Genomic DNA, 22,064 nt, shown 5'->3' on the forward strand with positions numbered 1-22,064 from the left:
AAATATAAAAAGTGATAGCAACAGAACTGCTATTGGCTGTTCGGTGGGAGGAACCAATGTCAATTGGACAAGTAGATGTCCAGTCAGCAAGAAAAGTAGTGTTTCGCTAAAAGAATTGCATTGTGGTTAGTGTAGTTTCTTTCTTTTTTAAAATTTCGTATACATTTGAAACCATTTCCAAATCTGTAAAGCTGATAAAGACAATGTGAGATTTGTCATTTTAATATAAAAGGATAGATACGATAGCAAATAATAAAAATGTATTACAAATTACAAATATTACTGTTACCTATGGCTGTGGTTCACAGTTAATTCTACAATTTATGTTGCTTTAATGTTTTGCACTGCAGAAAGCAATAGGCTGCTAGGTAGCTATAATTATCTAGCAAGCAAAAACAATCACACAAACCACATAACAAAACAAAAACAAAAAACCCAATACAAAAACATACATTTGTTTATATTTAAGCCACTGGCATAACATGTTGTCTTTGTAGAATCGAATATAATATACTTAATCTTATTTAGTGAGCATTTTAGAGCTTTATACAAGTGAGCATAGTTTGTTCTGAAAGTTTCTTAAAACCCAAGTCAATGTTTATTTTTTAGGCCTCCCTTTAACAGAATTTTATTCTTGTAACATTAAAATCATAGCAGCTGCTCTGTTGCTTAAACTAATGTTTATAAGAAAATCTAAATTCTGTGGTTGTTACAGGATTAGTCTCACTTGTTGCATATGTGTTGTTTATACACATGTACTGATGTGTGCTTTGGAACATCAGTGTTTTTAACATGGCGGTGGGCGGTTTAATTTAGTGCCTATTTTGACAGAGATGATTAGCATGTACACATGATTAGCATGTACACACGGGCCATTGTTGCTGCCTGTGGATGTGATGGATGAGCTACTCACTAAACCCACTAAATCTGTGCTACTTCATCACACAGACATTTCCTGCAGTAATTAATTACTGTAACTATTAATTTCACACAAATATCATAAAGGGGGATATAGATTAGCTGGGGACCTAATCAGAAATCAATTCTGTTCTAATGACTTTCGTTTGAAATAATTCTCTCAGCATCTCTTGTTCATTTTGCTTGAGTGTGTATGGTTGTTCCTTATTCATCCCCATTCAAACAGACTATTATTTGCTGTACATTCAAATAATTCTTTTCGGTTCTCTCTTTTGTTCTGAAGTGACATAATGAGGAAAAAACTCCTACGATTAACAAATATAGCAATTACATTAGAAGACACTGCAGGAGCCCGTGTCTTTATATCACTGCTGATGTAAGTTATGGCAGCGTATTAAGCTTTACTGATTATAGTTGAAATATTGAAATAACAAAGCATTTTTGGTGTAATTTACATAAAATGAAATGAATGTTATTTTGTAAGGGAATGTTGAAAAATTAGCAACACACACATAAAAAACGTGTAAACGTCATTCCTGTAGGAAATGCTTAAAGTTGGGTTTTTTATTTAAAATCTATTTCAATAAAACCTGCTTATTTATTTTCAATTATTTGTTTTAACATTACTACGTAGCTGTGACAGACACCAGAGCCGTAGAAAGAGACGGCTTTCTACGGCTCTGACAGACACTAAACAACTTTCAGGAAATTCACTTTCAACTTTAAAAAATATATCCATCCTAAAGTGCGGGGTTAAAGGTCGGGAAACTGACGTCATCCTTCAGCGTCATGTTTGTCAGAGAGCAAAATTGCGTCTTACAGTATTACTGTCAGTATATTAGGGGTAAGTTACCGTTTAAAATACACCCTGATAATATTGTCTGTCTTGTGGCTATTGGTCATTGAAGTAAAACAGCTGCGTTTGACATGTGGCGCCTGTTACACCTCGATAACAAGCTTTTCTAATGTTGAAACCCGTCTTTTCTTGGCGACTAACTGCTCAGTTTCTTAGGTCCGCCTGGGTTGGAAATGTCTAAATCTGCTGTTGGCGGCAGTTTAGTGATAAACATACACCATAATCTGATGGATTATCGAGCAGTATTTCTGCGTAAACGCCACTGCTCGGTACAGTGTAAGTCAGAGCTATTGCAGCGGTTTTTAAACAGTGACATTAGTCCTTATGAAGTAATGGGAAGAGACAACTTCATACTTATGACCTTCGTATAAGGTAGATAACTTATAACACCACAAAGGGTCTCCCAGATGACTTACTTACCTCTAGTAAATAAAGAATCTAAATGTGTATCCAGTGAAACTGGCTAAGACACTCAAACGTTATCTCAGTGTAGACTGACTGTTTACAGACTTACGCAGGTCATAAGCAATCATGCATTGGCCAGGTGCAGTTTATGGCTACCTGTTATAAAGGAGTCCTCAGTTTTCATGCTGTGCAGCCTCACGTTTTGTTCTGGAAGGTTCACTCACTCTGTATCCTCTCACTCTCTCATAATATTAAAGCTGCTTGCTGTGGTCTAGCGTGCAGTACTGAACGTGTTGAGACGCTGACTGGCTGTTTTCTTGTGTGCTTATCTTCTACAAGAGGTGAAATACAGTAGACGGTGCCTGGATGCCTCTGTCTCTCTCTCTCACACACACACACACATACATACACACTCTCACTCCTCTCTCTCTAGCTCATCCTGGGGGTGGTGTGAGGAGACTGCATGTCTCCGCTCCGCTTGGTGCCAATCCCGGAGTGTCGATGAGCCGCGTTGAGTCCGGCTCTGCCGTCCGCTACGACAAACTGCCCAACAACATCAGCATCGTCCGCAAGAGGTCATACCCTGTGTCCTCAGATCAGAGTGTGAGCTCATCTGCACACATCTCGTCTCGAACGCCAATACTGGTCAGGTGTCCTGGGCACCAGTTAACATGCTTGATCCAGACTGACTTCTGTTCGTTTTACCTGCAGTCTTAGCATTTTTGGATAACGTGTGCAATGTTGAAACACAGCAGCAGTGCAGATGTGACATTAACTAGCATGTGATCAACATTAAGAAGACTATTTGGTGTTAGGATATTAGGTGCATTATTTTAACCTCATTTGACAGAATTGTAGTCTTGACAAGTCTGTGGACGAAAACTCATGGATGAAAATGAGCCTGTATTATTTTAACCAGTGTCTGTGCTTGTTGGATCTTGGGAATTCCATGATTGATCCAAACAGAACATTTGATGTTGATCAATATTCTTGCGGTGCACAACACAGACTGCTGTGGTTGGGTGGAGTCCATGTTTGCATATAGCAGTTTTGCAAAAGCTCACATTTCCAATACCAACCAGCAGGCAGCTATAATTTGTCCTCTTCCAAGCTGCACTGTGTGAGGGCTCTATCCCCTGGGTAGAGAGTCCCAGAGCTAGGAGAAGAGTCTCTTTAGAAGTGGGATCGTTGGTTGAATATGAACTGAAGGGGCTCTGTGTAAGCAGGATTATTGGGTTGTAAGTGTATTGCGGTTTCTGTCCGTACATGCACATGTTCTTTTGGCGAATCTTTCAAATAAATCAGTTCATCTTGTGAATTAGAAATGGAATTGAATTGCCTCACCATGAGTTGATGGTGAATTACTGGTGTTCAGCCCAGCTGCAGCAGCCCTGCAGGCACCTTCTAGCGCTGGACTCATTATTCCCTTCAGACATTGGTTTCTCCTAAAGAAGATCTATGTGGTTCAGTGAAATCAGCGAGAACACTGACACTGCTGATATTCAGCACAGTTCAATCAGGGCTAACACAACTCCGACACTGCTGTTCAGTAGTTCAGTTGTATCAGGGGTCACAGAACACTGACAGTGCTGAACTTCAGAACACTGGGATCCTCGTTGCTCTCAGAGGCCTGATGATCATTTGCTGAATGTACTAGCTCATCTTGTGAGCTGTCATCCAAAAACCTAAATAATTTATATCCTTACTGGCTGCCAGGAAGTGAATCAGGAAGTCTACAGTTTCCTGGCAACAGCCGCAGCCAGATACGGAGTGGGATTCTGGATCTGGAATCATTCACCAGGTACACAGAGGTACGCGCACACACACGCACACACACACACACACACACACAAGAACATAGTCTGTAACATGCACGCACACACACACAAAAGCACACAGTCTGTAACACACAAACACATGTCCAGGTACATGGTCACCCACCAGGGTGTTTGAGCACTTATCCAATATTTACACATTTATTTTTGCCCAAGCAAAGTACCTAATCTATTTCTGATTGTTGCACAGATTATTATGGGAAATTATGAACATCCAGGAGTGATGCTGATGGGCACAGATTCACACACCCAATGGGGGGCGGGCTCGGGGGCATCTGTATCAGCGTGGGAGGGGCTGACGCGGTGGACGTCATGGCTGGTATCCCGTGGGAGCTGAAATGCCCCAACGTGAGTTGTGTCAGACGTGAACTCCGCCTCTGCCCCTCTCAACTGCACCTCTCAACTGCACCTCTCAACTGCACCTCTCAACTGCACCTCTCAACTGCCCCTCTCAACTGCACCTCTCAACTGCACCTCTCAACTGCCCCTCAGGGTTCCTCCGTCTCGTCTTTCCTCGTTCCTTTCTTCCTTTCAGCCCAATAACAGCTATTTCCTTTCCTGCTATTCCATATCATTTCTAAGCTCAGATATCAGATTTCCACCCGTGTGATGGTGTAAATGCCCCCCCCCCCCCTCAGGTGATCGGGGTGAAGTTGACTGGTGCTCTTTGGGGTTGGACGTCTCCTAAAGACGTCATCTTGCAAGTGGCCGACATTCTCACTGTGAAAGGAGGCACCAGAGCTATTGTGGAGTACCACGGGCCAGGAGTCGACGCCATCTCCTGCACAGGTACACACACACACACACACACACACACACACACACACACACACACACACACACGTGCAAATTTGGTTTCGCTGTTTTTTTTCTTCTCTTCACCCTGTGCATGTTTTATTGAGGCGTTTTCTGTAAATGAGGAGTTTCAGGTTCTGTGTTCCGATCTATTATTTACCATTAGCGTTCAGTTCCCTTAAATGATTGATAAAGGTGTACACTTTCTCAAGTGTCATTTCAAGACATGTAAACAAACCTGTGTGTGTGTGTGTGTGTGCTACTGCCAAACTTGTGTGTGTGTGTGTGTCTGTCCTGGTATGGCAACCATCTGCAACATGGGGGCAGAGATTGGAGCTACTACCTCTGTGTTCCCCTACAATTACCACATGAAGACCTACCTGGAGAAGTCTGGCCGCAAAGGTACACACACACACACACACACACACACACACACACACACACACAGAGGCACGTTCACCTTTTCCCTCTCACAGATTGCGGAACTGGCTGAGGAGTATAAGGAGTGTTTGGTTCCTGATCCTGATTGCCAGAACGCCCAGCTGGTTGAGATCAACGTGAGTGAGGTAGATCACGCATGCTCACACACCCATGATGGTTCCACAGGCTCGCCTCAAGCAGAGAGGGGATCGTGCTTTTTCTGTTGCTGCACCAAAACTCTGGAATAGTCTTCCACATGACATTAGACACACCAAATCTGTTTTTAAATCAAAACTAAAATCATATTTTCTACAAGCTAGCTTTCTACAGTTGTTAAACTGTTTGAACTGCATATGGAGGTTTATGTTATTCTGTTTTATGTAAGTTCATACACCACGCTCATACTCACACCTCACACACACACACACCATGCTCATACTCACACCTCACACACACCATGCTCATACTCGCACCTCAAACACACCACGCTCATACTCGCACCTCACACACACACACACACCACGCTCATACTCGCACCTCAAACACACCACGCTCATACTCGCACCTCACACACACACACACACAACGCTCATACTCGCACCTCACACACACACACACACACACACTCACACCTCACACACACACACACACACACACCACGCTCATACTCGCACCTCAAACACACCACGCTCATACTCGCACCTCACACACACACACACACACAACGCTCATACTCGCACCTCACACACACACACACACACACTCACACCTCTCACACACACACACACACACACACACCACACTCATATTCACACCTCACTTCACTAGGTGTCAGTTTTAGTAGCATACAGTGTGTATAAACTGCACACACACTCTCTCTCTCTCAGCCGTGATGTGAAGAACGGTGAGAACAACACCATTGTGACCTCCTTCAACAGAAACTTCACAGCAAGGAATGATGCAAATCCAGCCACAACATGCTTTTGTCACTTCACCAGAGGTACGTATGTATATATATTGGACCCCCTTTTGCCTTCAGAACTGTCTTAATCCTTCGTCACAGATTCAACAATGTACTGGAAACATTCCTCAGAGAGTCTGGTCCATATTGACATGATAACATCACACAGTTGCTGCAGATTTGTCAGCTGCACATCCATGATGTGAATCTCCCGTTCCACCACATCCCAAAGGTGCTCTATTGGATTGAGGTTCTGACACTACCATCCGAATGTCGCAGCAGAAATCGAGACTCATTAGACCAGGCAACGTTTTTCCAATCTTCTGTTGTCCAATTTTGGTGAGCCTGTGTGAATTGTAGCCTCAGTTTCCTGTTCTTAGCTGACAGGAGTGTCACCCGGTGTGTCTTCTGCTGCTGTAGCCCATCCACCTCAAGGTTTGACGTGGTGTATATTTCCTAGATGCTCTTCTGCATGTGTCTGATGTAACGACTGGTTATGTGAGTTACTGTTGCCGTTCTATCAGCTTGAACCAGTCTGGCCATTCTCTGACCTCTGACATCAACAAGGCATTTGTGTCCACAGAACTGCCGCTCACTGGATCCATCCATCCATCCATCCATTTTCATCTGCTCATTCAGGTCTGGGTCACGGGGGCAGTAGCCTAAGCAAAGAGGCCCAGGTTTCCCTCTCCCCAGCCACCTCTTCTAGCTCTTCTGGGGAAATACAGAGACGGTCCCAGGATATAATCTCTCCAGTGTGTCCTGGGTCTTCCCGGGGTCTCCTCCCAGTTGGACACGCCACTACCTCACCAGGGAGGCACACAGGTGGCATCCGGACCAGATGCCCAAACCACCTCAACTGGCTCCTCTCTACGTGGAGGTGCAGAGTCTCTCTCAGATGACTGTACTCCTCACCTTATCTCTAAGGCAGAGACACCCGGACACCCTGCGGAGAAAACCCATTTCAGCCGCTTGTATTCGCCATCTCATTCAGTCTGAGCCATCTCATTTCGGTCACTACCCAGAGCTCGTGACCATAGGTGAGAGTCAGAATGTAGATTGACCAGTAAATCGAGAGCTTTGCCTTTTGGCTCAGCTCTCTCTTCACTACAACGGTCCGGTACAGCGTCCGCAATACTGTAGCCGCCGCACCGATCCGCCTGTCAATCTCTCGTTCCATCCTCCCCTCTCTCGTGCACAAGAACCCGAGATACTTGAACTCCTCCACTTGAGGCGAGGACTCACTCCCGACCCAGAGAGACCCGCTCACTGGATATTTTCTCTTTTTCGTACTATTCTCTGTAAACCGTAGAGATGGTTGTGCTTGAAAATCCCAGTAGATCAGCAGTTTCTGAAATACACAGACCAGCCTGTCCGGCACCAGTAACCATGCCATGTTCAAAGTCATTCTGATGTTCACCTTGAACTGCAGCGATAATGAGCAGTTGGACAGGTGTACCTAATAAAGTGGCTGATGATTGTGTATATATAATATACATGCATATACATACATACACACAAGTTCATACACACATACAAACGTGTGCATATATAAACCAATGCATGCATACACAAACATACACACGTACAGACACACACACATACACACACACAAACTTATGCCCAGTAGTTTGGATACATTTAGTCCAACATGCCCAAACAAAGACTTGAACGAACTTCAAACCACATTCCCAAGTGCGGTGTGTTAGATAAGCAAACACACCCATCCACACAGTCTCTCTCCCTCTGACACACACACCCAGTCACTATGACATCTTCCTGGTTCTTAATACACACATGAAATATTAAATATTTAATTTCAGTAAATTAATAAATGAAAATTAGCATCTTCACATGACATGCATGATATTGATATACAAATTATGTACAGGTTATATGTTACAACTGACATCTGCAACCCCCCCCCCCCCTCCCCCCCTCCTCTAATCCTCCCTCCTCCCGATCGTTACTGCACTGGCAATCGCCAGCACCCTGAACTTTAACCCCGAGATGGACTACCTGACCACTCCCAATGGGGAGAAGTTGAAGCTGGAGCCCCCTGCAGGCGATGACCTGTCGGCGCGGGACTTTGACACCTACCTGCATAGGCCTGCTGACGGAGGCTCTGTGCAGGTGGATATGAACCCACACAGCAACCGGCTACAGCTGCTGGAACCTTCCAGAGAGACGGCAAAGACCTGGAGGACATGAGGGGGTTGATTAAGGTGAGAGAGAACCAGGGGTGAGAGAGGGAGGGAGGGAGAGGGGGAGAGAGAGGGAGGGAGGGAGAGGGAGAGGGGGAGGGAGGGAGAGGGGGAGAGAGGGAGAGGGGGAGGGGGAGAGAGGGAGAGGGGGAGGGGGAGAGAGGGAGAGGGGGAGGGGGAGGGAGAGAGAGGGGGGGAGGGGAAGGAGGGTGGGAGGGGGAGAGAGAGAGAGGTTGAGAAACGCTGGAGAGAGAAGAGTGGGCTGATTATGCAAGCAGCATTGTGGGTGGAGTAGTGGGGGCTTCTCCACCTCACCGTGTTTGGACTGGTGTTCTCATACTGAAGTTAACTCACACTGGCTCTGTGCCACACTGCAGACTGACTACATGTCACCATTGTACAGTACAGTCTACGGTACAGTGAAATGCTGTCTCTCTCTCTCTGTCTCTCTCCCTCTCTCTCTCTCTCTCTCTCTCTCTCTCCCTCCCTCTCTCTCTCTCTCTCTCAGGTGAAGGGGAAGTGCACTACCGCTGGCCCCTGGCTGAAGTTCCATGGTCACCATGACAACATCTCCAACAACCTCCTGATTGGAGCAGTGAATATTGAAAATGGTGCCATTAACAAGATCAGAAACCAGTTGACTGGAGAGTATGGTGCTGTAGCAGACGTAGCATGCTTCTATACAGTAAGTACACCACACACACACACCATACACACACACACACACACATGCTACCATGAAACGAATGGTTCTACTTTAATATTGCTAGTGGGACTTTGCAGACAGTGTATGTTTGTACATATTCTTCCCTCGGGTCATTAGGTGTTTATAAAGCAGGTTAGAGCAGGAACACATGATATGATGGATACACTTTGTGGTGTGCGTGCAGCATGTTTGTGTGCATGTATGTGTGCGCACGCGTGTGTGTAGTCTAATGGCCTCCAGTGGGTGGTTGTGGGAGATGAGAACTATGGCGTGTGTGTGTGTGTGTGTGTCAGTGTGAATAAGCATTGAGTGTAGCATTGAGGTTTAGCATGTTGATGGGATGTAATTATTAACACCATCACAACCGTTTCTCTTCTCTCTCTGTAGCCACTGACGGCAGTGTTGAAGCACTCTGATGACAGTTCAGAGAAAATCTAGCTGAATCACACCTTCAACGAGACACAGAATGGGTGGATCCAGGCTGGCTCCGCCCTCAACAGAATGGGTGGATCCAGGCTGGCTCCGCCCTCAACAGAATGGGTGGATCCAGGCTGGCTCCGCTCTCAACAGAATGGGTGGATCCAGGCTGGCTCCGCCCTCAACAGAATGAAGGCACTCCGGCAATAAACAGGAGGCGGAGTCATACAGGGGGCCGAGTCATGTAAACGGTGGGAAAAGATTCCAATGGGGATCACCCACTCATTCAGCAAGTAGTTTGTAACGAGTTCCTTATGTAATGAATTGCCTATCTACCCATTATAGGGTATAGCTTACACACCAGTCATACACAGACATAAACACACACACACAGGTCGCTGTACAGATTGAACGCGCACATAAAACACACCACACACATTCTTACTCAGGATTACTGTACTGTGATTGTGTAGATTCTCACACCAATCCTAAAGGCACACGGATGTGCATAAATGAGTGTTTCGAATTTTATATATTTTTACAATTGCACTGTACCTCACTTTTTTCTTGTGTGATTAGCACTCCTAGTTTCCATAGTGAGAACACTGACGCTGTAGTTACTGTAGGTCTGTTGTGTTGTAAGAACACCTGAGCTGCCAACTCCGTTTCTTTCTCTGACGGTGTCGGGGATGTGTTACTTAATCATTAATGCATTACTGAATGGAATATTTCACCGAATTGGCTTCCAGATGTAGAGAGGTCTGCACTTCTGGCTTTATTGATTAGTGAGCCAGTTCCTCCAATATAATGAGTATTGAGTTGAATCCAAAGTGTCACTGCACAAAGAGCAAACATGGTGTATAAGGGGTTTGTTTTACATTCGCCTTCAAATAGGCACTTTCAGTGAGACTAAATAGATGTGTTTTTATAGGAAGTTCAGATAAGTTCAAAGCTGGCTTGCTGTGTGTGTTGGTGAATGTGATAGCTCATCATATCGATGATATGTGTCCTGACTTTCCTGGCCATTGTGGAGGCCATCCTTGCCTATTTTCTGAAACTAAATGCACTATAATGGTTTGAGGTTTGTCTAAACACACACTCACTCTCTCTCTCTCTCTTCACTGCTTAGTCACTTAGGCTTTCATCAAGAGCCTGTATTTCTAGGTAAAGTATTTTTAAACTCCATGAATTGGCACAACTTTGCATGAATATTTGCTCATTATCAGTAAGTGATTGTTAAAGTTGGGTAACATTTTTGAATGAGCACTGAAGGTAACTGCTAGTGAAGTGAGCTAGTGTATAGCAAATTAATGTGCATTATGGTCTCCATTAACATCCCAAGACATATAATTGTTTCATTAACTGTACTAATTATACTTTGTGCACTTAAAAACAAATACTCAGTAATTTCATTAAACGATGAGCAGATTCGTGCATACAGTGCTTTAAAAACTCTTGGTATTTGTTTTGCTATATAGAGGATGTGGTTTAAATCCAAGGCCAGTAAATTCTTTTTGTTTTTCAAGATTCTGGGTCCTAAGCCTCGGCATGTAAGTGCATTTTATAAACGTGCCTGCATGAGAACTGAATGATGGGATGCTGCCAGCTGGTCTAGTTGAAACATGAACTTAGCAGAGAAGTTTACCTTCCAGGACCTTGAGTGGATCAGAAGAAGGTTTGTTTATCTTTCAGGACCTAGGATGCTGTCCAGGACTCTGGGCCTTGGGTTGGTTTAACCCTAAAAGTACAGAATAGCAATGGAGGACAAGTGGCATCGTCTCCACTAAACATGAATTTTTAGTTCATACCTACGCTTGGTGTGAATGTGTTAGCCCAGACACTAATGTCCTCAGTTGCTTTAAAGGATTTTCAGGTCAAAAGGGAAAAGTTCTAGGATTTCACAGAAATTCATTCAAAAAATGTACTTGCTGTATTAAGTCACTCGAAAGTGGCTTACTTAGCATTGAAGCATGTGCTAACTCTAGATCTTTGTCTTCTTTCAGTCAGTTTTCTGCATTAATGGGCCATGAAAAAGTACCACTTACTGTAAATCAACCAGAGGAACCGCAAGCCATTCTCATTTTCTATATCGCTGAGGCTGCGATGTGGCCTTGTGTGAAGGTCTGGTGACTATATCCAGCAGTTGGTGAGCTGCTGGAAGCTGGCAACAGGTTATCATGAGGGTCTTACCTGTGAGGGTCTTACATGTGAGGGTCTTACATGTGAGGGTCTTACCTGTGAGGTGCTGCTCCTCAGAATGGGGTGTTGAGAGGTCACTGCTGCCCTACACTGCCTTACGTTCATCACCTGGGGAACAGGTGTTACAGGTGTACTCTCAAGTGCTATTGTCAAGTCCTTCCCTGATTCTTCACATCTGAACTACATGTGAAAGGTTGTCCAGGTCTGTTGATTGATGTCTATGTTGTGACTTTACTTTTGGTTGAAAAATGTGATTTGAATGTTCATGCTTTTATTGCTGCCTGAGATGTTGAAAAAGAATGTCTAATTAAATTATTCTGATAAATGTGATTGGTTGTTTTGGTATTGATTCATGAAGTAGTATAAACATTCATACGTATGTGTGTGTGTGTGTGTGTCTGTGATTTTTTACTGCCTGAGGTCTCTTGCAATTAGCCCTGAACAGACAGTATATACAATGTAGCTGTTTTAAGTATTCTATGTTCACCCCAGGTGACAAAAACAGTATTGTTTATCTTTCTTGAGGAAAAACCCATAATCCTCAAAGTACTCTCTAGACAAGAAGGTAATGCATTTGTAGTTTGTAGTTTAGGTTTGCTACGTTGGGGCCAATTAGTGCTAACTTGAAAAATATGGAATAACCAAAGTGAGACGGAAACGCAATGGTTGAATTAGCATGAAGGCTAAATATTATTTTGTCCGATTTTGGATTTTTTCTAATGCAAATATAAGAATATGCAATTTCCCGTATTTACGTTTTAGCCTACCTGTCAATGTCGCGCTGTCGTAAAGCGCTAACACGCTGTCGTAAATCACACGACACGTGCGGCACATCGATTTGCGGCATGTGTAACCAGCTCGCAAGTTAGCGAAGTCGCTTAGTTTCATGTCGGTGAAATGCATTATAATTAAACGTAACGTCGATTAAATTAACATTTGATCACACCAGTAAATATCGGCCGAACATCAAACAGAAAAGAGGTGGGTGTTGGAAATGGAAAATGTTAGTTCAGTCTCCTATTGAGGGGCTTTTGTCAGCTAGTTAACTACATCTGTTTACCTGCACTGGTGCTGCATGTGTGTGTGCGAACCTGGATCACCAGGTCCAAGTCCTACGTTATTTAAGAAAACAGCTTTCAGTTGAGTTTCTTAGACGTGTTTCATCTGAAGTCAAAGCTAGCTGGTAGTTTTATAGTTCATTCACGTGTCTTGCGTTCAGGATGTTCGTGGTGGTGGAGATGGTGGACACCGTACGGATTCCTCCGTGGAATTTCCATCGGCAGCTCAACGACGCAATCGCTGAAGAACTCAACAAGAAACTGGCCAACAAGGCAAGACCTCGTTATCGCAGTCCGGAGCCGAGCCTGGAACAACTGGTTTATTACCAGTGTTCATACTAGTGACCCGCTGAGCCGGTGTGTTCTGGCCGACAGGGAGTGTGCGCATGCGCGGTTATTGAGCATCTGTAATACACCTCATCTTTTCCACAGGTTGTGTATAATGTTGGCTTGTGTGTCTGCTTGTACGACATCACTAAACTGGAGGATTCCTACATATTTCCTGGTGATGGAGCCTCCCACACCAAAGGTATTGCATCTAATACCCAAAATGTTCCATCACATCACATTTTTTTCCGGAACAGCCAAAATACCATGGCTGTCACAAAGATGCTTTTATAATTAACATAACTGATAAATACATAAACAGTTAATTAGCTGTGTTTGAATCCTTTTGTAGCTAGAGGCCTCTGATTGGCTCTCTCAACACTTTTCTGTTTACATAACATTTACAAACATGTTTTTGTGACCTTATAACACGGAGTCACAAAATCCCCTTTTTCATGTCTTTTGGCACAGTGCACTTCAGGTATGTGGTGTTTCATCCATTTCTGGATGAAATTCTGGTGGGGAAGATTAAGTACTGCAGTCAAGACGGAGTACACGGTAAAAACACGTACAAGTTCAACGAAAAAGTGTTATTGTCCAGGGAATGGCCCTTATCGAATATTTCTAATTCCAGTATGATAACTGAAATCATGTCAACATGTCAGCATTTTTTTCATACGAGTCTGTGTGTGTGTGTGTGTGTGTGTGTCTCTGTGTGTGTCTGTGTGTGTGTGTGTGTGTGTGTGTGTCGCAGTCAGCCTTGGATTTTTCGATGACATCGTGATCCCACCTGAGTCGTTACAGCAGCCTGTGAAGTTGTATCCTGCTCGAGTGTTTCTGCTCGCCCATGACTGAGCCATGATGCACGCCATGCTTTGCATAGCTTTGCTCTTGGTTTTATTTGTTGACTTTTTGATTGCTTGCATCAGTTTGGTTTGAAGCTTTGCAGCTGTTACTCTGAAAGCAGCAAATAACAGCCTGAGCTCAACCTGTTCTGGTTCTTAACGGGTTGCTGTAGTGACGATGCTGAGCAAGTGTGGGTGTGGGAATACGAGACGGACGAGGGCGCCCACGACCTCTACATGGACCAGGGCGAAGAGATCCGCTTCCGGGTCGTGGACGAGCTCTTCCTGGACACGTCCCCCACGGGGCCGAAAACAGAGCAGGAGGCACCCTCCAACACGGGCAGCACGACACCAGCTGTAGCCACGGACGACAGCGCGCAGAAAAAAGAGGCTCCATACACACTGGTGGTGAGGGAACACACACACACACAGTCATATATGTCGTCTTGAGTGGTAGTGGAAAGAGGATTTACAGTAGACGTTGGTCTGACCTTGTGGAGTTCTGGACAGTTGTCCTTCTGCAGTGTGGTCATTTCAGTTGAAGATAGTGAGGAGTGTTAAGCAACAGTTCACATATACTGCCAGATTGGTCCACAGGCCCTAGTAACGTCGCTCGTGGGCATTCTCTGGCACGCATACATGAATTCTGTGCACTAGAATGCTAACAACAACATTCAGTCAGGAATACCATCATGAGCACAAGTGTACTAAAGATTCCAAACAATGTCAGACATGGTGAGCAATAAGGATGTATTAACTGTGCAAAAACGCTGTTCTTGGCTGCCTTAGCATTACTAGGTTACTTTACTAGGTAAAGCATGGCTGTCAGCCCATATAACATGAGTGTGTGCGTGTTCACTCTCTCCTGCAGGGCTCCATAAGTGAACCAGGGCTCGGTTTGCTCTCTTGGTGGAACAGCTAATGACAGGAAACGTTCTGACTTTACCACACCTCCCTCCCAGAAGATGGAGCTGAGACATGGGGATGAACTGGTGCTCACGTGCAGCACAGCTGGGTGCAGGTGTAAGGGTCACGTCGTCAATGCAAGGGTCACGTCGTCTTAAAGTTTAAAGGCCCTGCGTGGACCAGGGGCTGTGGAAACTGACTGAGGGACTTTGTCATGTTCGTATGTATGTCCTTCCGTGTTAGTCAGCACTGCCAGCGTGTCGCAGGATCTCCGTGATCTTGCCGTGACATTTTGGATCAAGATTCGCAAGTGCGACGGACAGGACGGGCACCAGTGCGTAGTGAACATGGAACACTGAGTCATCACTGCTGCTGTGTGTGTGGGGTTGTGACCTTCCTCACAGAAACATGCAGCTTGCGTGCAGCATGGCTGCAAATTGATCACGTACAGCTCCTGTCTCACGCTAGGAGTACACCCATTGTGAAGCAAATGTTTTGAGACCTCAAAAGGGAAGGTAAATCCCTCCACGTTCATCTATCTCTTCTCTGTCTACACAGATGTACTTATTTTGAGGTTTATTTTAGGCTTAAAAAAATAAAATGCGCAATTTGTTTTGAGTGATGTATTTTTGATGCTGTGGATGGAAGGATATTTGCTTTATAATGTTAAAATGTATTAAAAACGATTATTCTAATGTTGGTCCCTGAGGTAGTGTGTTAAGGTGACTGCTAATGTCTTAAAAGAGCGAAAACCAAAAGTCTCCCGGTACTGTCCACTTCCGTGTCCTTAATCTGCGTGGTATACGTTTTAAACCACACAGTCCTGCACTGGCTTTTATTAGACCGCGTGTGTGAATGTCTGGTACATTCACTCACGATGGGTTGCGTGTTACATTTATTTTGGATAACAAAAACATTTGTTTTAATTCACGATGAAGCGTTTTGCGTCATCAAATAGAAGAAAATGTGTCCGGCTGCGCGTCAGCGCTCGTTATTCCGTATCTGGAGATGCTCTATCTGTTGTGGTAGCCGTGAGATCGGCTGCGATTTGCTCACTCCCACACCCACGGACACACGCCCAGTCTGCGCCGGGGACGCGCCGGAATTCCGAGCAGCTGCAACCCCTCACACCCAGATTGTGGGGTATTCCGCTGGCGTATGTGGGTTTATGCGATTTATTTATTTAATATATGTTATATAACCGTGTGTGACCAGACGTATGCACCTTCCAGCTTGAAAGCTCAACGGACGTCCTTAAGCAGTAAGTGAGCTCCTGAATGTTTTTGTCTTCTAAGAACAGTTATCTGCATTTTGTCCATTGTCATGGTGAATATTGTGCTGTAAATTAGTTTGAGATATCTGTGAGACCCTTGCTGATAACCCGTATCAATAATGTAAGTTATTCCGCTAAGGCGTATCGAATTTCAAAGGTTGTCGAAGTCGCCGTTTTGGTGCTTTTAAACTCGCGAGCCCTCTTTTGTCTCACTGGCATCCCTCCACGAACGTTCTAGAACCCTGTGATGCCCAGATTTCATTATGACGTTTAACGAACCACGTTACACATCGTTCGATTTTGGCCCTTAAAAGACTGTGATTTTAAAAATGGTGATTTTAAATTAAAACCGTGAATAAAGTCCACGCAATTTTGTCAGATCTGTTTCGTTCCTAGAGGACTATCGTATAGGCAACTCGTAGCAAAAAAAAAAAAAGTGGCTGCCGAGTGTTGTGATCTTGGGCGCGAGCCACATCATTCCTCTGCTTCGACTTGCCCTTCGTTTCACGATCTAACGTTAGCCCACTTGTTTCGTAAATTTACCATCTAAAAATATGTACATGGAAACAGTAGTTTCAACAATTGTATTTAGTCTCCATCACATATGTGCTGGGTACCCGTGCTGGTGATTTAATAATTTAGTGTAGCGCATAAGGGAGATTCGGTCGTGGAAGTGTTAGAAAACTTAAATGTGGAATTAAGACTTAAATAGGCGCCTCCTCCGTTGTTCACGTCATGTTCTGCTGAGCCAAAGTTTAGTTTTTTTGTCTAATGACGCAAAAGCATACAGCACCAATATTTCTCCAGCTACTCTGACGTAAATTAAGTTGACAGGTTGCACACGTTGACAGGTTGCTAACTCTCGCGCCAGCCTTGCAGACCTTGGCCTGGAGATTTAGAGCAGTGTATCGTTCCTACCGGCGAAATAAAAAAACCTTCCGTTCTTTAGTGCCACTCTGCCGGTGATGCGCGGCACATTTTGTGGCACCATGTCCAATCTGGCACAATGGTTGCTTTTGTGCACGGATCGCAGCTTTCGCATGGGCGCGCGCACGTCGATCCTGGGGGACACGGCGGCCTGCATGTAAACAAACTGCTACTCAGCACCGTACACAGCGTCTTTGTTGACGTTAATGACAAACTTGACAGTGGAAAAGCTGTTTCGTTCGGCTCTTTTCCTCCCAGAAGGTGTTCTCCATGCACACAACCAGCGAAACTGTCTATATAGATAGGATAGGGTGAATATACAACAGGATACTTTGGTATTTAACTTCGTAGCCTTGAGAGATTGGCCCCTGAAACACTTTTAAGTCCCAAACTTGTGACAGGCACCCTGAGCTTCACCATTTATCATAATCTGTGCTGATACCTGATTCATCAGCTATTTACAACCACAAGTCAGTCGAAGGTGTGTGTATCCAAATGTACATGCACGTTTTGCATTGCAGATCTTGTCCAGGAAAGTGAGCAGAACCCTTTTCCATAATCAGCACAGACAGCGTCCAGGACGAGCTTTCCAGCTCATGCAGCAGGAATGTTATTTTCTGCACTTTGTTGTTGATATTCAGTATCTGATGTCTGACTGGCTTACGTCTCTCCCTCTGTCTGCTGCAGGACGTCTGGCTCGGTTTACGCGCTTGCGCCGTGGCCGTCGCTGTCAAAGTACCGCCGACGCCTGAGCTCGGGGCCTCGGGCCGAATTCCCGTCTCAAACGCCGGCCACGCCCACCTCCTCGCACATCCCAGCACCTCCCAGCAGGGGGAGCCGTCGCCCGCCTCGCCCAGGCAGCCCGGCAGTGCAGACACAAACGCGCCACAGCCATGGCGGAACCGGCCCTGCCGTCGGTGGGCGAGCCCCCGCTGCGCTCTCCGCGCTCGGAGCCACACCCCCTCTCCTTCCCCATCCTGAGGGAGGGCAGTCGCGTGTGGGAGAGAACGCCGCTGCACCACGGAGAACTGCCCAGCCCGCTGCCCACCAAACGCACACGCACCTTTTCTGCGTGAGCATCTCTTATACACACACACACACACACACAAACATACACACTCACCTCTTCTACATCTCACGCACGCTATAGTCATATTATGCAACAATGGCTCAGTTGCTGCTGTGTGTGTGTGCGCGTGCAGGACAGGGCAGTGTGTGTCGCAAGACATGGGTCAGTTCATGGAAATGCGTCTGTGCTCGTGAGCATATTTGTGGTTGCACCAGCAAGACCAGCAGAAGCACAATCTGACCGTACGATTGTAGTAGACACGTGTCTGCTACATGCTCTCTAAACGCTGTTGTCTCTCTGTCTCCTCGATCTCTAGCACGATGCGGGCTAAGTCAGGTACTGTGTATAGTGGCGTGTGTAAGAACTTCTCGAGGTCACAGGGTCATGGCTTCATCAGACCGACCCATGGCGGAGAGGACATCTTCGTCCACATCTCGGAGTGAGTCACCTCTGCCGTCCATAGTCGGTGTCTGCTGTCGTGCTGGTGCGGCTGAATCCTGATCGCAATTTCAGAGAAAAAGTTGCGTCGGACTGTGTGTGTGTGTATGGGGGTGCACCTGTGTTTTGGACATGTTGTTTTGCTGTTTCTTTCAGTGTCGAGGGAGAGTATGTTCCTGTGGAGGGTGATGAGGTCACATATAAAGTCTGCCCCATCCCCCCTAAGAACCAGAAGCTCCAGGCGGTGGAGGTGACCATCACACACCTGAACCCAGGAACGAAACACGAGACCTGGTCAGGCCAGATCATCAGCTCGTAGGCAGCTGCCCGAGCTGGGGCAGGGCTGATGGGTGGGTCACAGGTGCTGGGGCAGGGCTGATGGGTGGGGGGGTGGGTCACGGGTGCTGGGGCCGGGCTGAGGGGTCGTTTTTCAAACAGGGACGCTATAGACACAGTGGGAGAAACATGAGGCAAGACAGTCAAGACATGTGGAGGACTGGAGGGGTAGACAAAGGTGGGCTTAATGTTAAATTGAAACTGGTGAACAGAGGGATGTTTGTGAAGCAGGTGAGGGCAGAGATTCCAGCAATGTAGCGACCAGCGTGTGATAGAAACAATATAGGAGATTATGGAAGCAAGGAAGGTAGAAACTGGTTTATGGACAATATGTCGGAACAGGAAAATGTGTTTAAAAGGAAGCGTGGTCTTATTAAATAGGCTTACTGAACTGTGAAAGAGTCTTGTGCCACACAGATGATCGGGTCCCCATCATTTAACTGTTAGCCTTTATTTATTTATTTAGATGTTCATTTGTTAGTGATTTTATCAGATTAGTTGTAGGGGGTTTTCATTTAGAATTATGTTGCAAATTATGCTGGAATTTGAGTACCATAAACTAATATTGCACTTAAAACTTGAACCCCAAAAAGACATACTGCCAAACTCACTACAACTCCCAGAATTCCAGTGGGAGCAATTCAGGGTAAACCAAACAGGATTTTTTAGTCCAATGGAGATAAACAGTGGGCCTAGCAAAATACTTATACTGAACATAATAGAAAGTCTTAATGTTTTTTCTATTTTCTGTTGTTTTTATGGTATTAAGACCTATTCATGACGAGTTGCTCACACATTAGTAATGTTTTGGTTGGTCATGTTCTGTTTGATGTACCATTCAGCCAATCATAACATGTAGTCAACATTCACCGAGTAATTTTCTCCAATGGTTTCTATGCATCTTTTTTATGCTTTGCTATGTTAACTGGTCATATTTTTGTACTGTGAGTACTTAACTGACAAATAGTTTGTTTGGTTTTGTTGTTTCAGAGCACTTTCTTTCTCCGGTCAGATCACTGTGGCTGGTATAAACGTCATTTATGTGTGAACTTTGACAGAGTAATGAAAATAAAATAATAAAAAAAACAGCTTTACTAGTCACCCAACTCCAGTGCATATTATTTTTTATCCATTATTCAACAAATCAGGTCTTCAGGGGAAATGAGTGTTATTGGGAGGGTTTATGGGCACTTCCTGTCACTGATGTGAGGATGCTTTTTGAGCCGTAATTTGAATGTTAACAGACTCAGGAATGTTAGGAAAATCAGTGACACTAAGGGACCAAAACAGTAAACAATAATGCTCAAAGCTTGTTTAGTGTGTATTTATGGTGACCATTTTCTATAATACCAAACAGCTGCTAATCCATTTCTATTATCAGAGCGGTCTCACTATTCTCTAAAGCCCCATTACATTTTCATACACACAAACAAGCAACATTTCCCAAAAATATTTATTACAACAATACAGTAAATGGGTGCTGCATAAACACATCAAGGTCAATCGTACAATTCTGATTTCTCACACAAATGAGCAACATGAGGTAAACGTTTAAATCTTCCATGATGAAGGGAGTGTGTTAATACTGTTACGTGGGCAGACCCTGCCATGATCCCCACAGGATTAATAAGTATAAACATATATATATATATAAACAGACATATATAAAATGTACATCGTAAATGTGAACTGAACCATTGCGATCAATAAGGTAAGTCGCTGAGAAGAAGGCACCAGTGACAGACCAGTGCCCACGCAATCCTTCCTGGATGATGGTGGTTTTGCTGGTTATGTTTTTTCAGGACACATGCGTCTAAAATAGGCCCACAGCATGCGATGAGGACGGACAGACCCCGCCCGTCCTTCAGACAGCAGTCAAACCCGATTTCCCATTTCATACATTCAGTACATAATCATTAAAAAATGTCAATCAAACATTTCCTGTCAAGTCAGGCCACACTGATAAGTTAACAGACATTTCGATAAACATCTCCACACAGACTGATCTATTTTACAGTTGCATCCTGCTTATATACAAAACAACAGCTATTGTTGGCATCGCTGGGCTGTACGTGTGGATTATACTCATGTTTCAGCACCTTCTGACAGTTTAGAATTTGTTTCAGTGTTAATGGAAAATGGAAATGAACCTTAAAAAAAACCCCTTTCCTCTAGAGCGCCATTTACAGGGTTACAGTTGTGTTCACATGTGCAGCTGTCAGTTCTGATTCTGAAACGGTTTTTCTTATTAGCTCACAATGCCTAGTGTAGTCAGACACTCCTGAGCCTCCACTGATACACATGGTGATCAAGGGCTCCAGGGACCAGCCCCCCCCCCCCCTCCCCCCCTACAGGAGTTGTCTGTCTCCGTCTTACAGGCTGTAGGAGAGATAACTGGAGAATTCTAAAGATCTCTGTTCTTCTGCGCTGACAGTGTACCTTGTACCGTAAAGAGCGGGTCAAGGGTATCGGTACACATGATCAGAATTAAAATACAATCAGCACAAGGTTCATGTGATATTCATAGTGGGAGACTGGATCACCGAATCACAGATCCATCACATATTTCTACGTGGACTAAAATATACATACATTTAATGTTACAAAAAAAAAAAAAGGTTTTTTTTTACAAGTAAAACAGTCACTTGATTAGCCTGAAGAGTAAAATTTCAAAGTTAGTTTCAGTAAACACTGTGGTTGGCGATCAGGGTGATTCCTACTAGTGATTCCTTTTGATTACTTTTTATCGTCAGGATTTGTCTATAAAGCACGGTGTAGTACCAGTCCAGGACAGCAGAGGGAGCCGATGAGCTTCGAGCAGGCGATCCTGGTGAACTGCTAGGCTTCGTTGGGCGGTGCGCTAAAGAACAGTTCCCGGCAGAGCCGTGCGGTGTCCTCCGGGGAGTACACGGTAAAGCCAATGGTTCGTGGGTCCTCAAAAATCTCATAATCATTTCCACCCTGTTTTCAGAGAGAAATGAGGAAGAGATACAATTTCTATACAGATAGATTTATATACAGATAGAGTTATCTATCTGTAAATACAGATAGACTATATCTGTTTCTGCCTGACTATCTGTATATCTGTTTGTGTGGTTGTAGTGTCTCTGTATCTGTGTCTATTTTCCAGATGAGAAAAACAATGGAATGTCACGTGAACCTTAACCTC

General features: G+C 44.7%; 3 protein-coding genes and 1 pseudogene across 4 annotated transcripts in view; 3 read left to right on the forward strand and 1 right to left on the reverse strand.

Moving 5' to 3' along the window:
• Positions 1 to 3,889: 3,889 nt before the first annotated feature.
• LOC143516369 (aconitate hydratase, mitochondrial-like) lies at positions 3,890 to 12,046 on the forward strand (annotated as a pseudogene). Its single transcript, XR_013131666.1, has 8 exons — positions 3,890 to 3,980; positions 4,205 to 4,362; positions 4,653 to 4,803; positions 5,137 to 5,211; positions 6,980 to 7,007; positions 8,179 to 8,415; positions 8,903 to 9,079; positions 9,488 to 12,046. The product of XR_013131666.1 is annotated as an aconitate hydratase, mitochondrial-like (transcript).
• A 473-nt stretch (positions 12,047 to 12,519) lies between these two features.
• Positions 12,520 to 15,470, forward strand: polr3h (polymerase (RNA) III (DNA directed) polypeptide H). The gene is made up of 7 exons (XM_077010206.1): positions 12,520 to 12,697; positions 12,936 to 13,047; positions 13,207 to 13,303; positions 13,573 to 13,659; positions 13,856 to 13,919; positions 14,120 to 14,354; positions 14,818 to 15,470. Exons 2-7 carry the CDS (start codon positions 12,937 to 12,939, stop codon positions 14,866 to 14,868), a joined length of 645 nt encoding a protein of 214 aa, XP_076866321.1. The 5' UTR covers positions 12,520 to 12,697; position 12,936; the 3' UTR covers positions 14,869 to 15,470.
• A 321-nt stretch (positions 15,471 to 15,791) lies between these two features.
• On the forward strand, positions 15,792 to 18,940 carry csdc2b (cold shock domain containing C2, RNA binding b). The gene is made up of 4 exons (XM_077010207.1): positions 15,792 to 16,113; positions 17,740 to 18,124; positions 18,438 to 18,560; positions 18,716 to 18,940. Exons 2-4 carry the CDS (start codon positions 17,946 to 17,948, stop codon positions 18,876 to 18,878), a joined length of 465 nt encoding a protein of 154 aa, XP_076866322.1. The 5' UTR covers positions 15,792 to 16,113; positions 17,740 to 17,945; the 3' UTR covers positions 18,879 to 18,940.
• A 1,390-nt stretch (positions 18,941 to 20,330) lies between these two features.
• Positions 20,331 to 22,064, reverse strand: part of pmm1 (phosphomannomutase 1) — an 11,523-nt gene continuing 9,789 nt past the window's right edge. The window contains exon 8 of the mRNA XM_077010208.1: positions 20,331 to 21,856. Coding sequence (XP_076866323.1) covers positions 21,734 to 21,856 — 123 coding nt within the window. The 3' untranslated portion in view covers positions 20,331 to 21,733. The remainder of the gene's footprint in view (positions 21,857 to 22,064) is intronic.

This window comes from Brachyhypopomus gauderio, chromosome 6 (assembly GCF_052324685.1).
Source record: "Brachyhypopomus gauderio isolate BG-103 chromosome 6, BGAUD_0.2, whole genome shotgun sequence".
Taxonomy (NCBI): domain Eukaryota; kingdom Metazoa; phylum Chordata; class Actinopteri; order Gymnotiformes; family Hypopomidae; genus Brachyhypopomus; species Brachyhypopomus gauderio.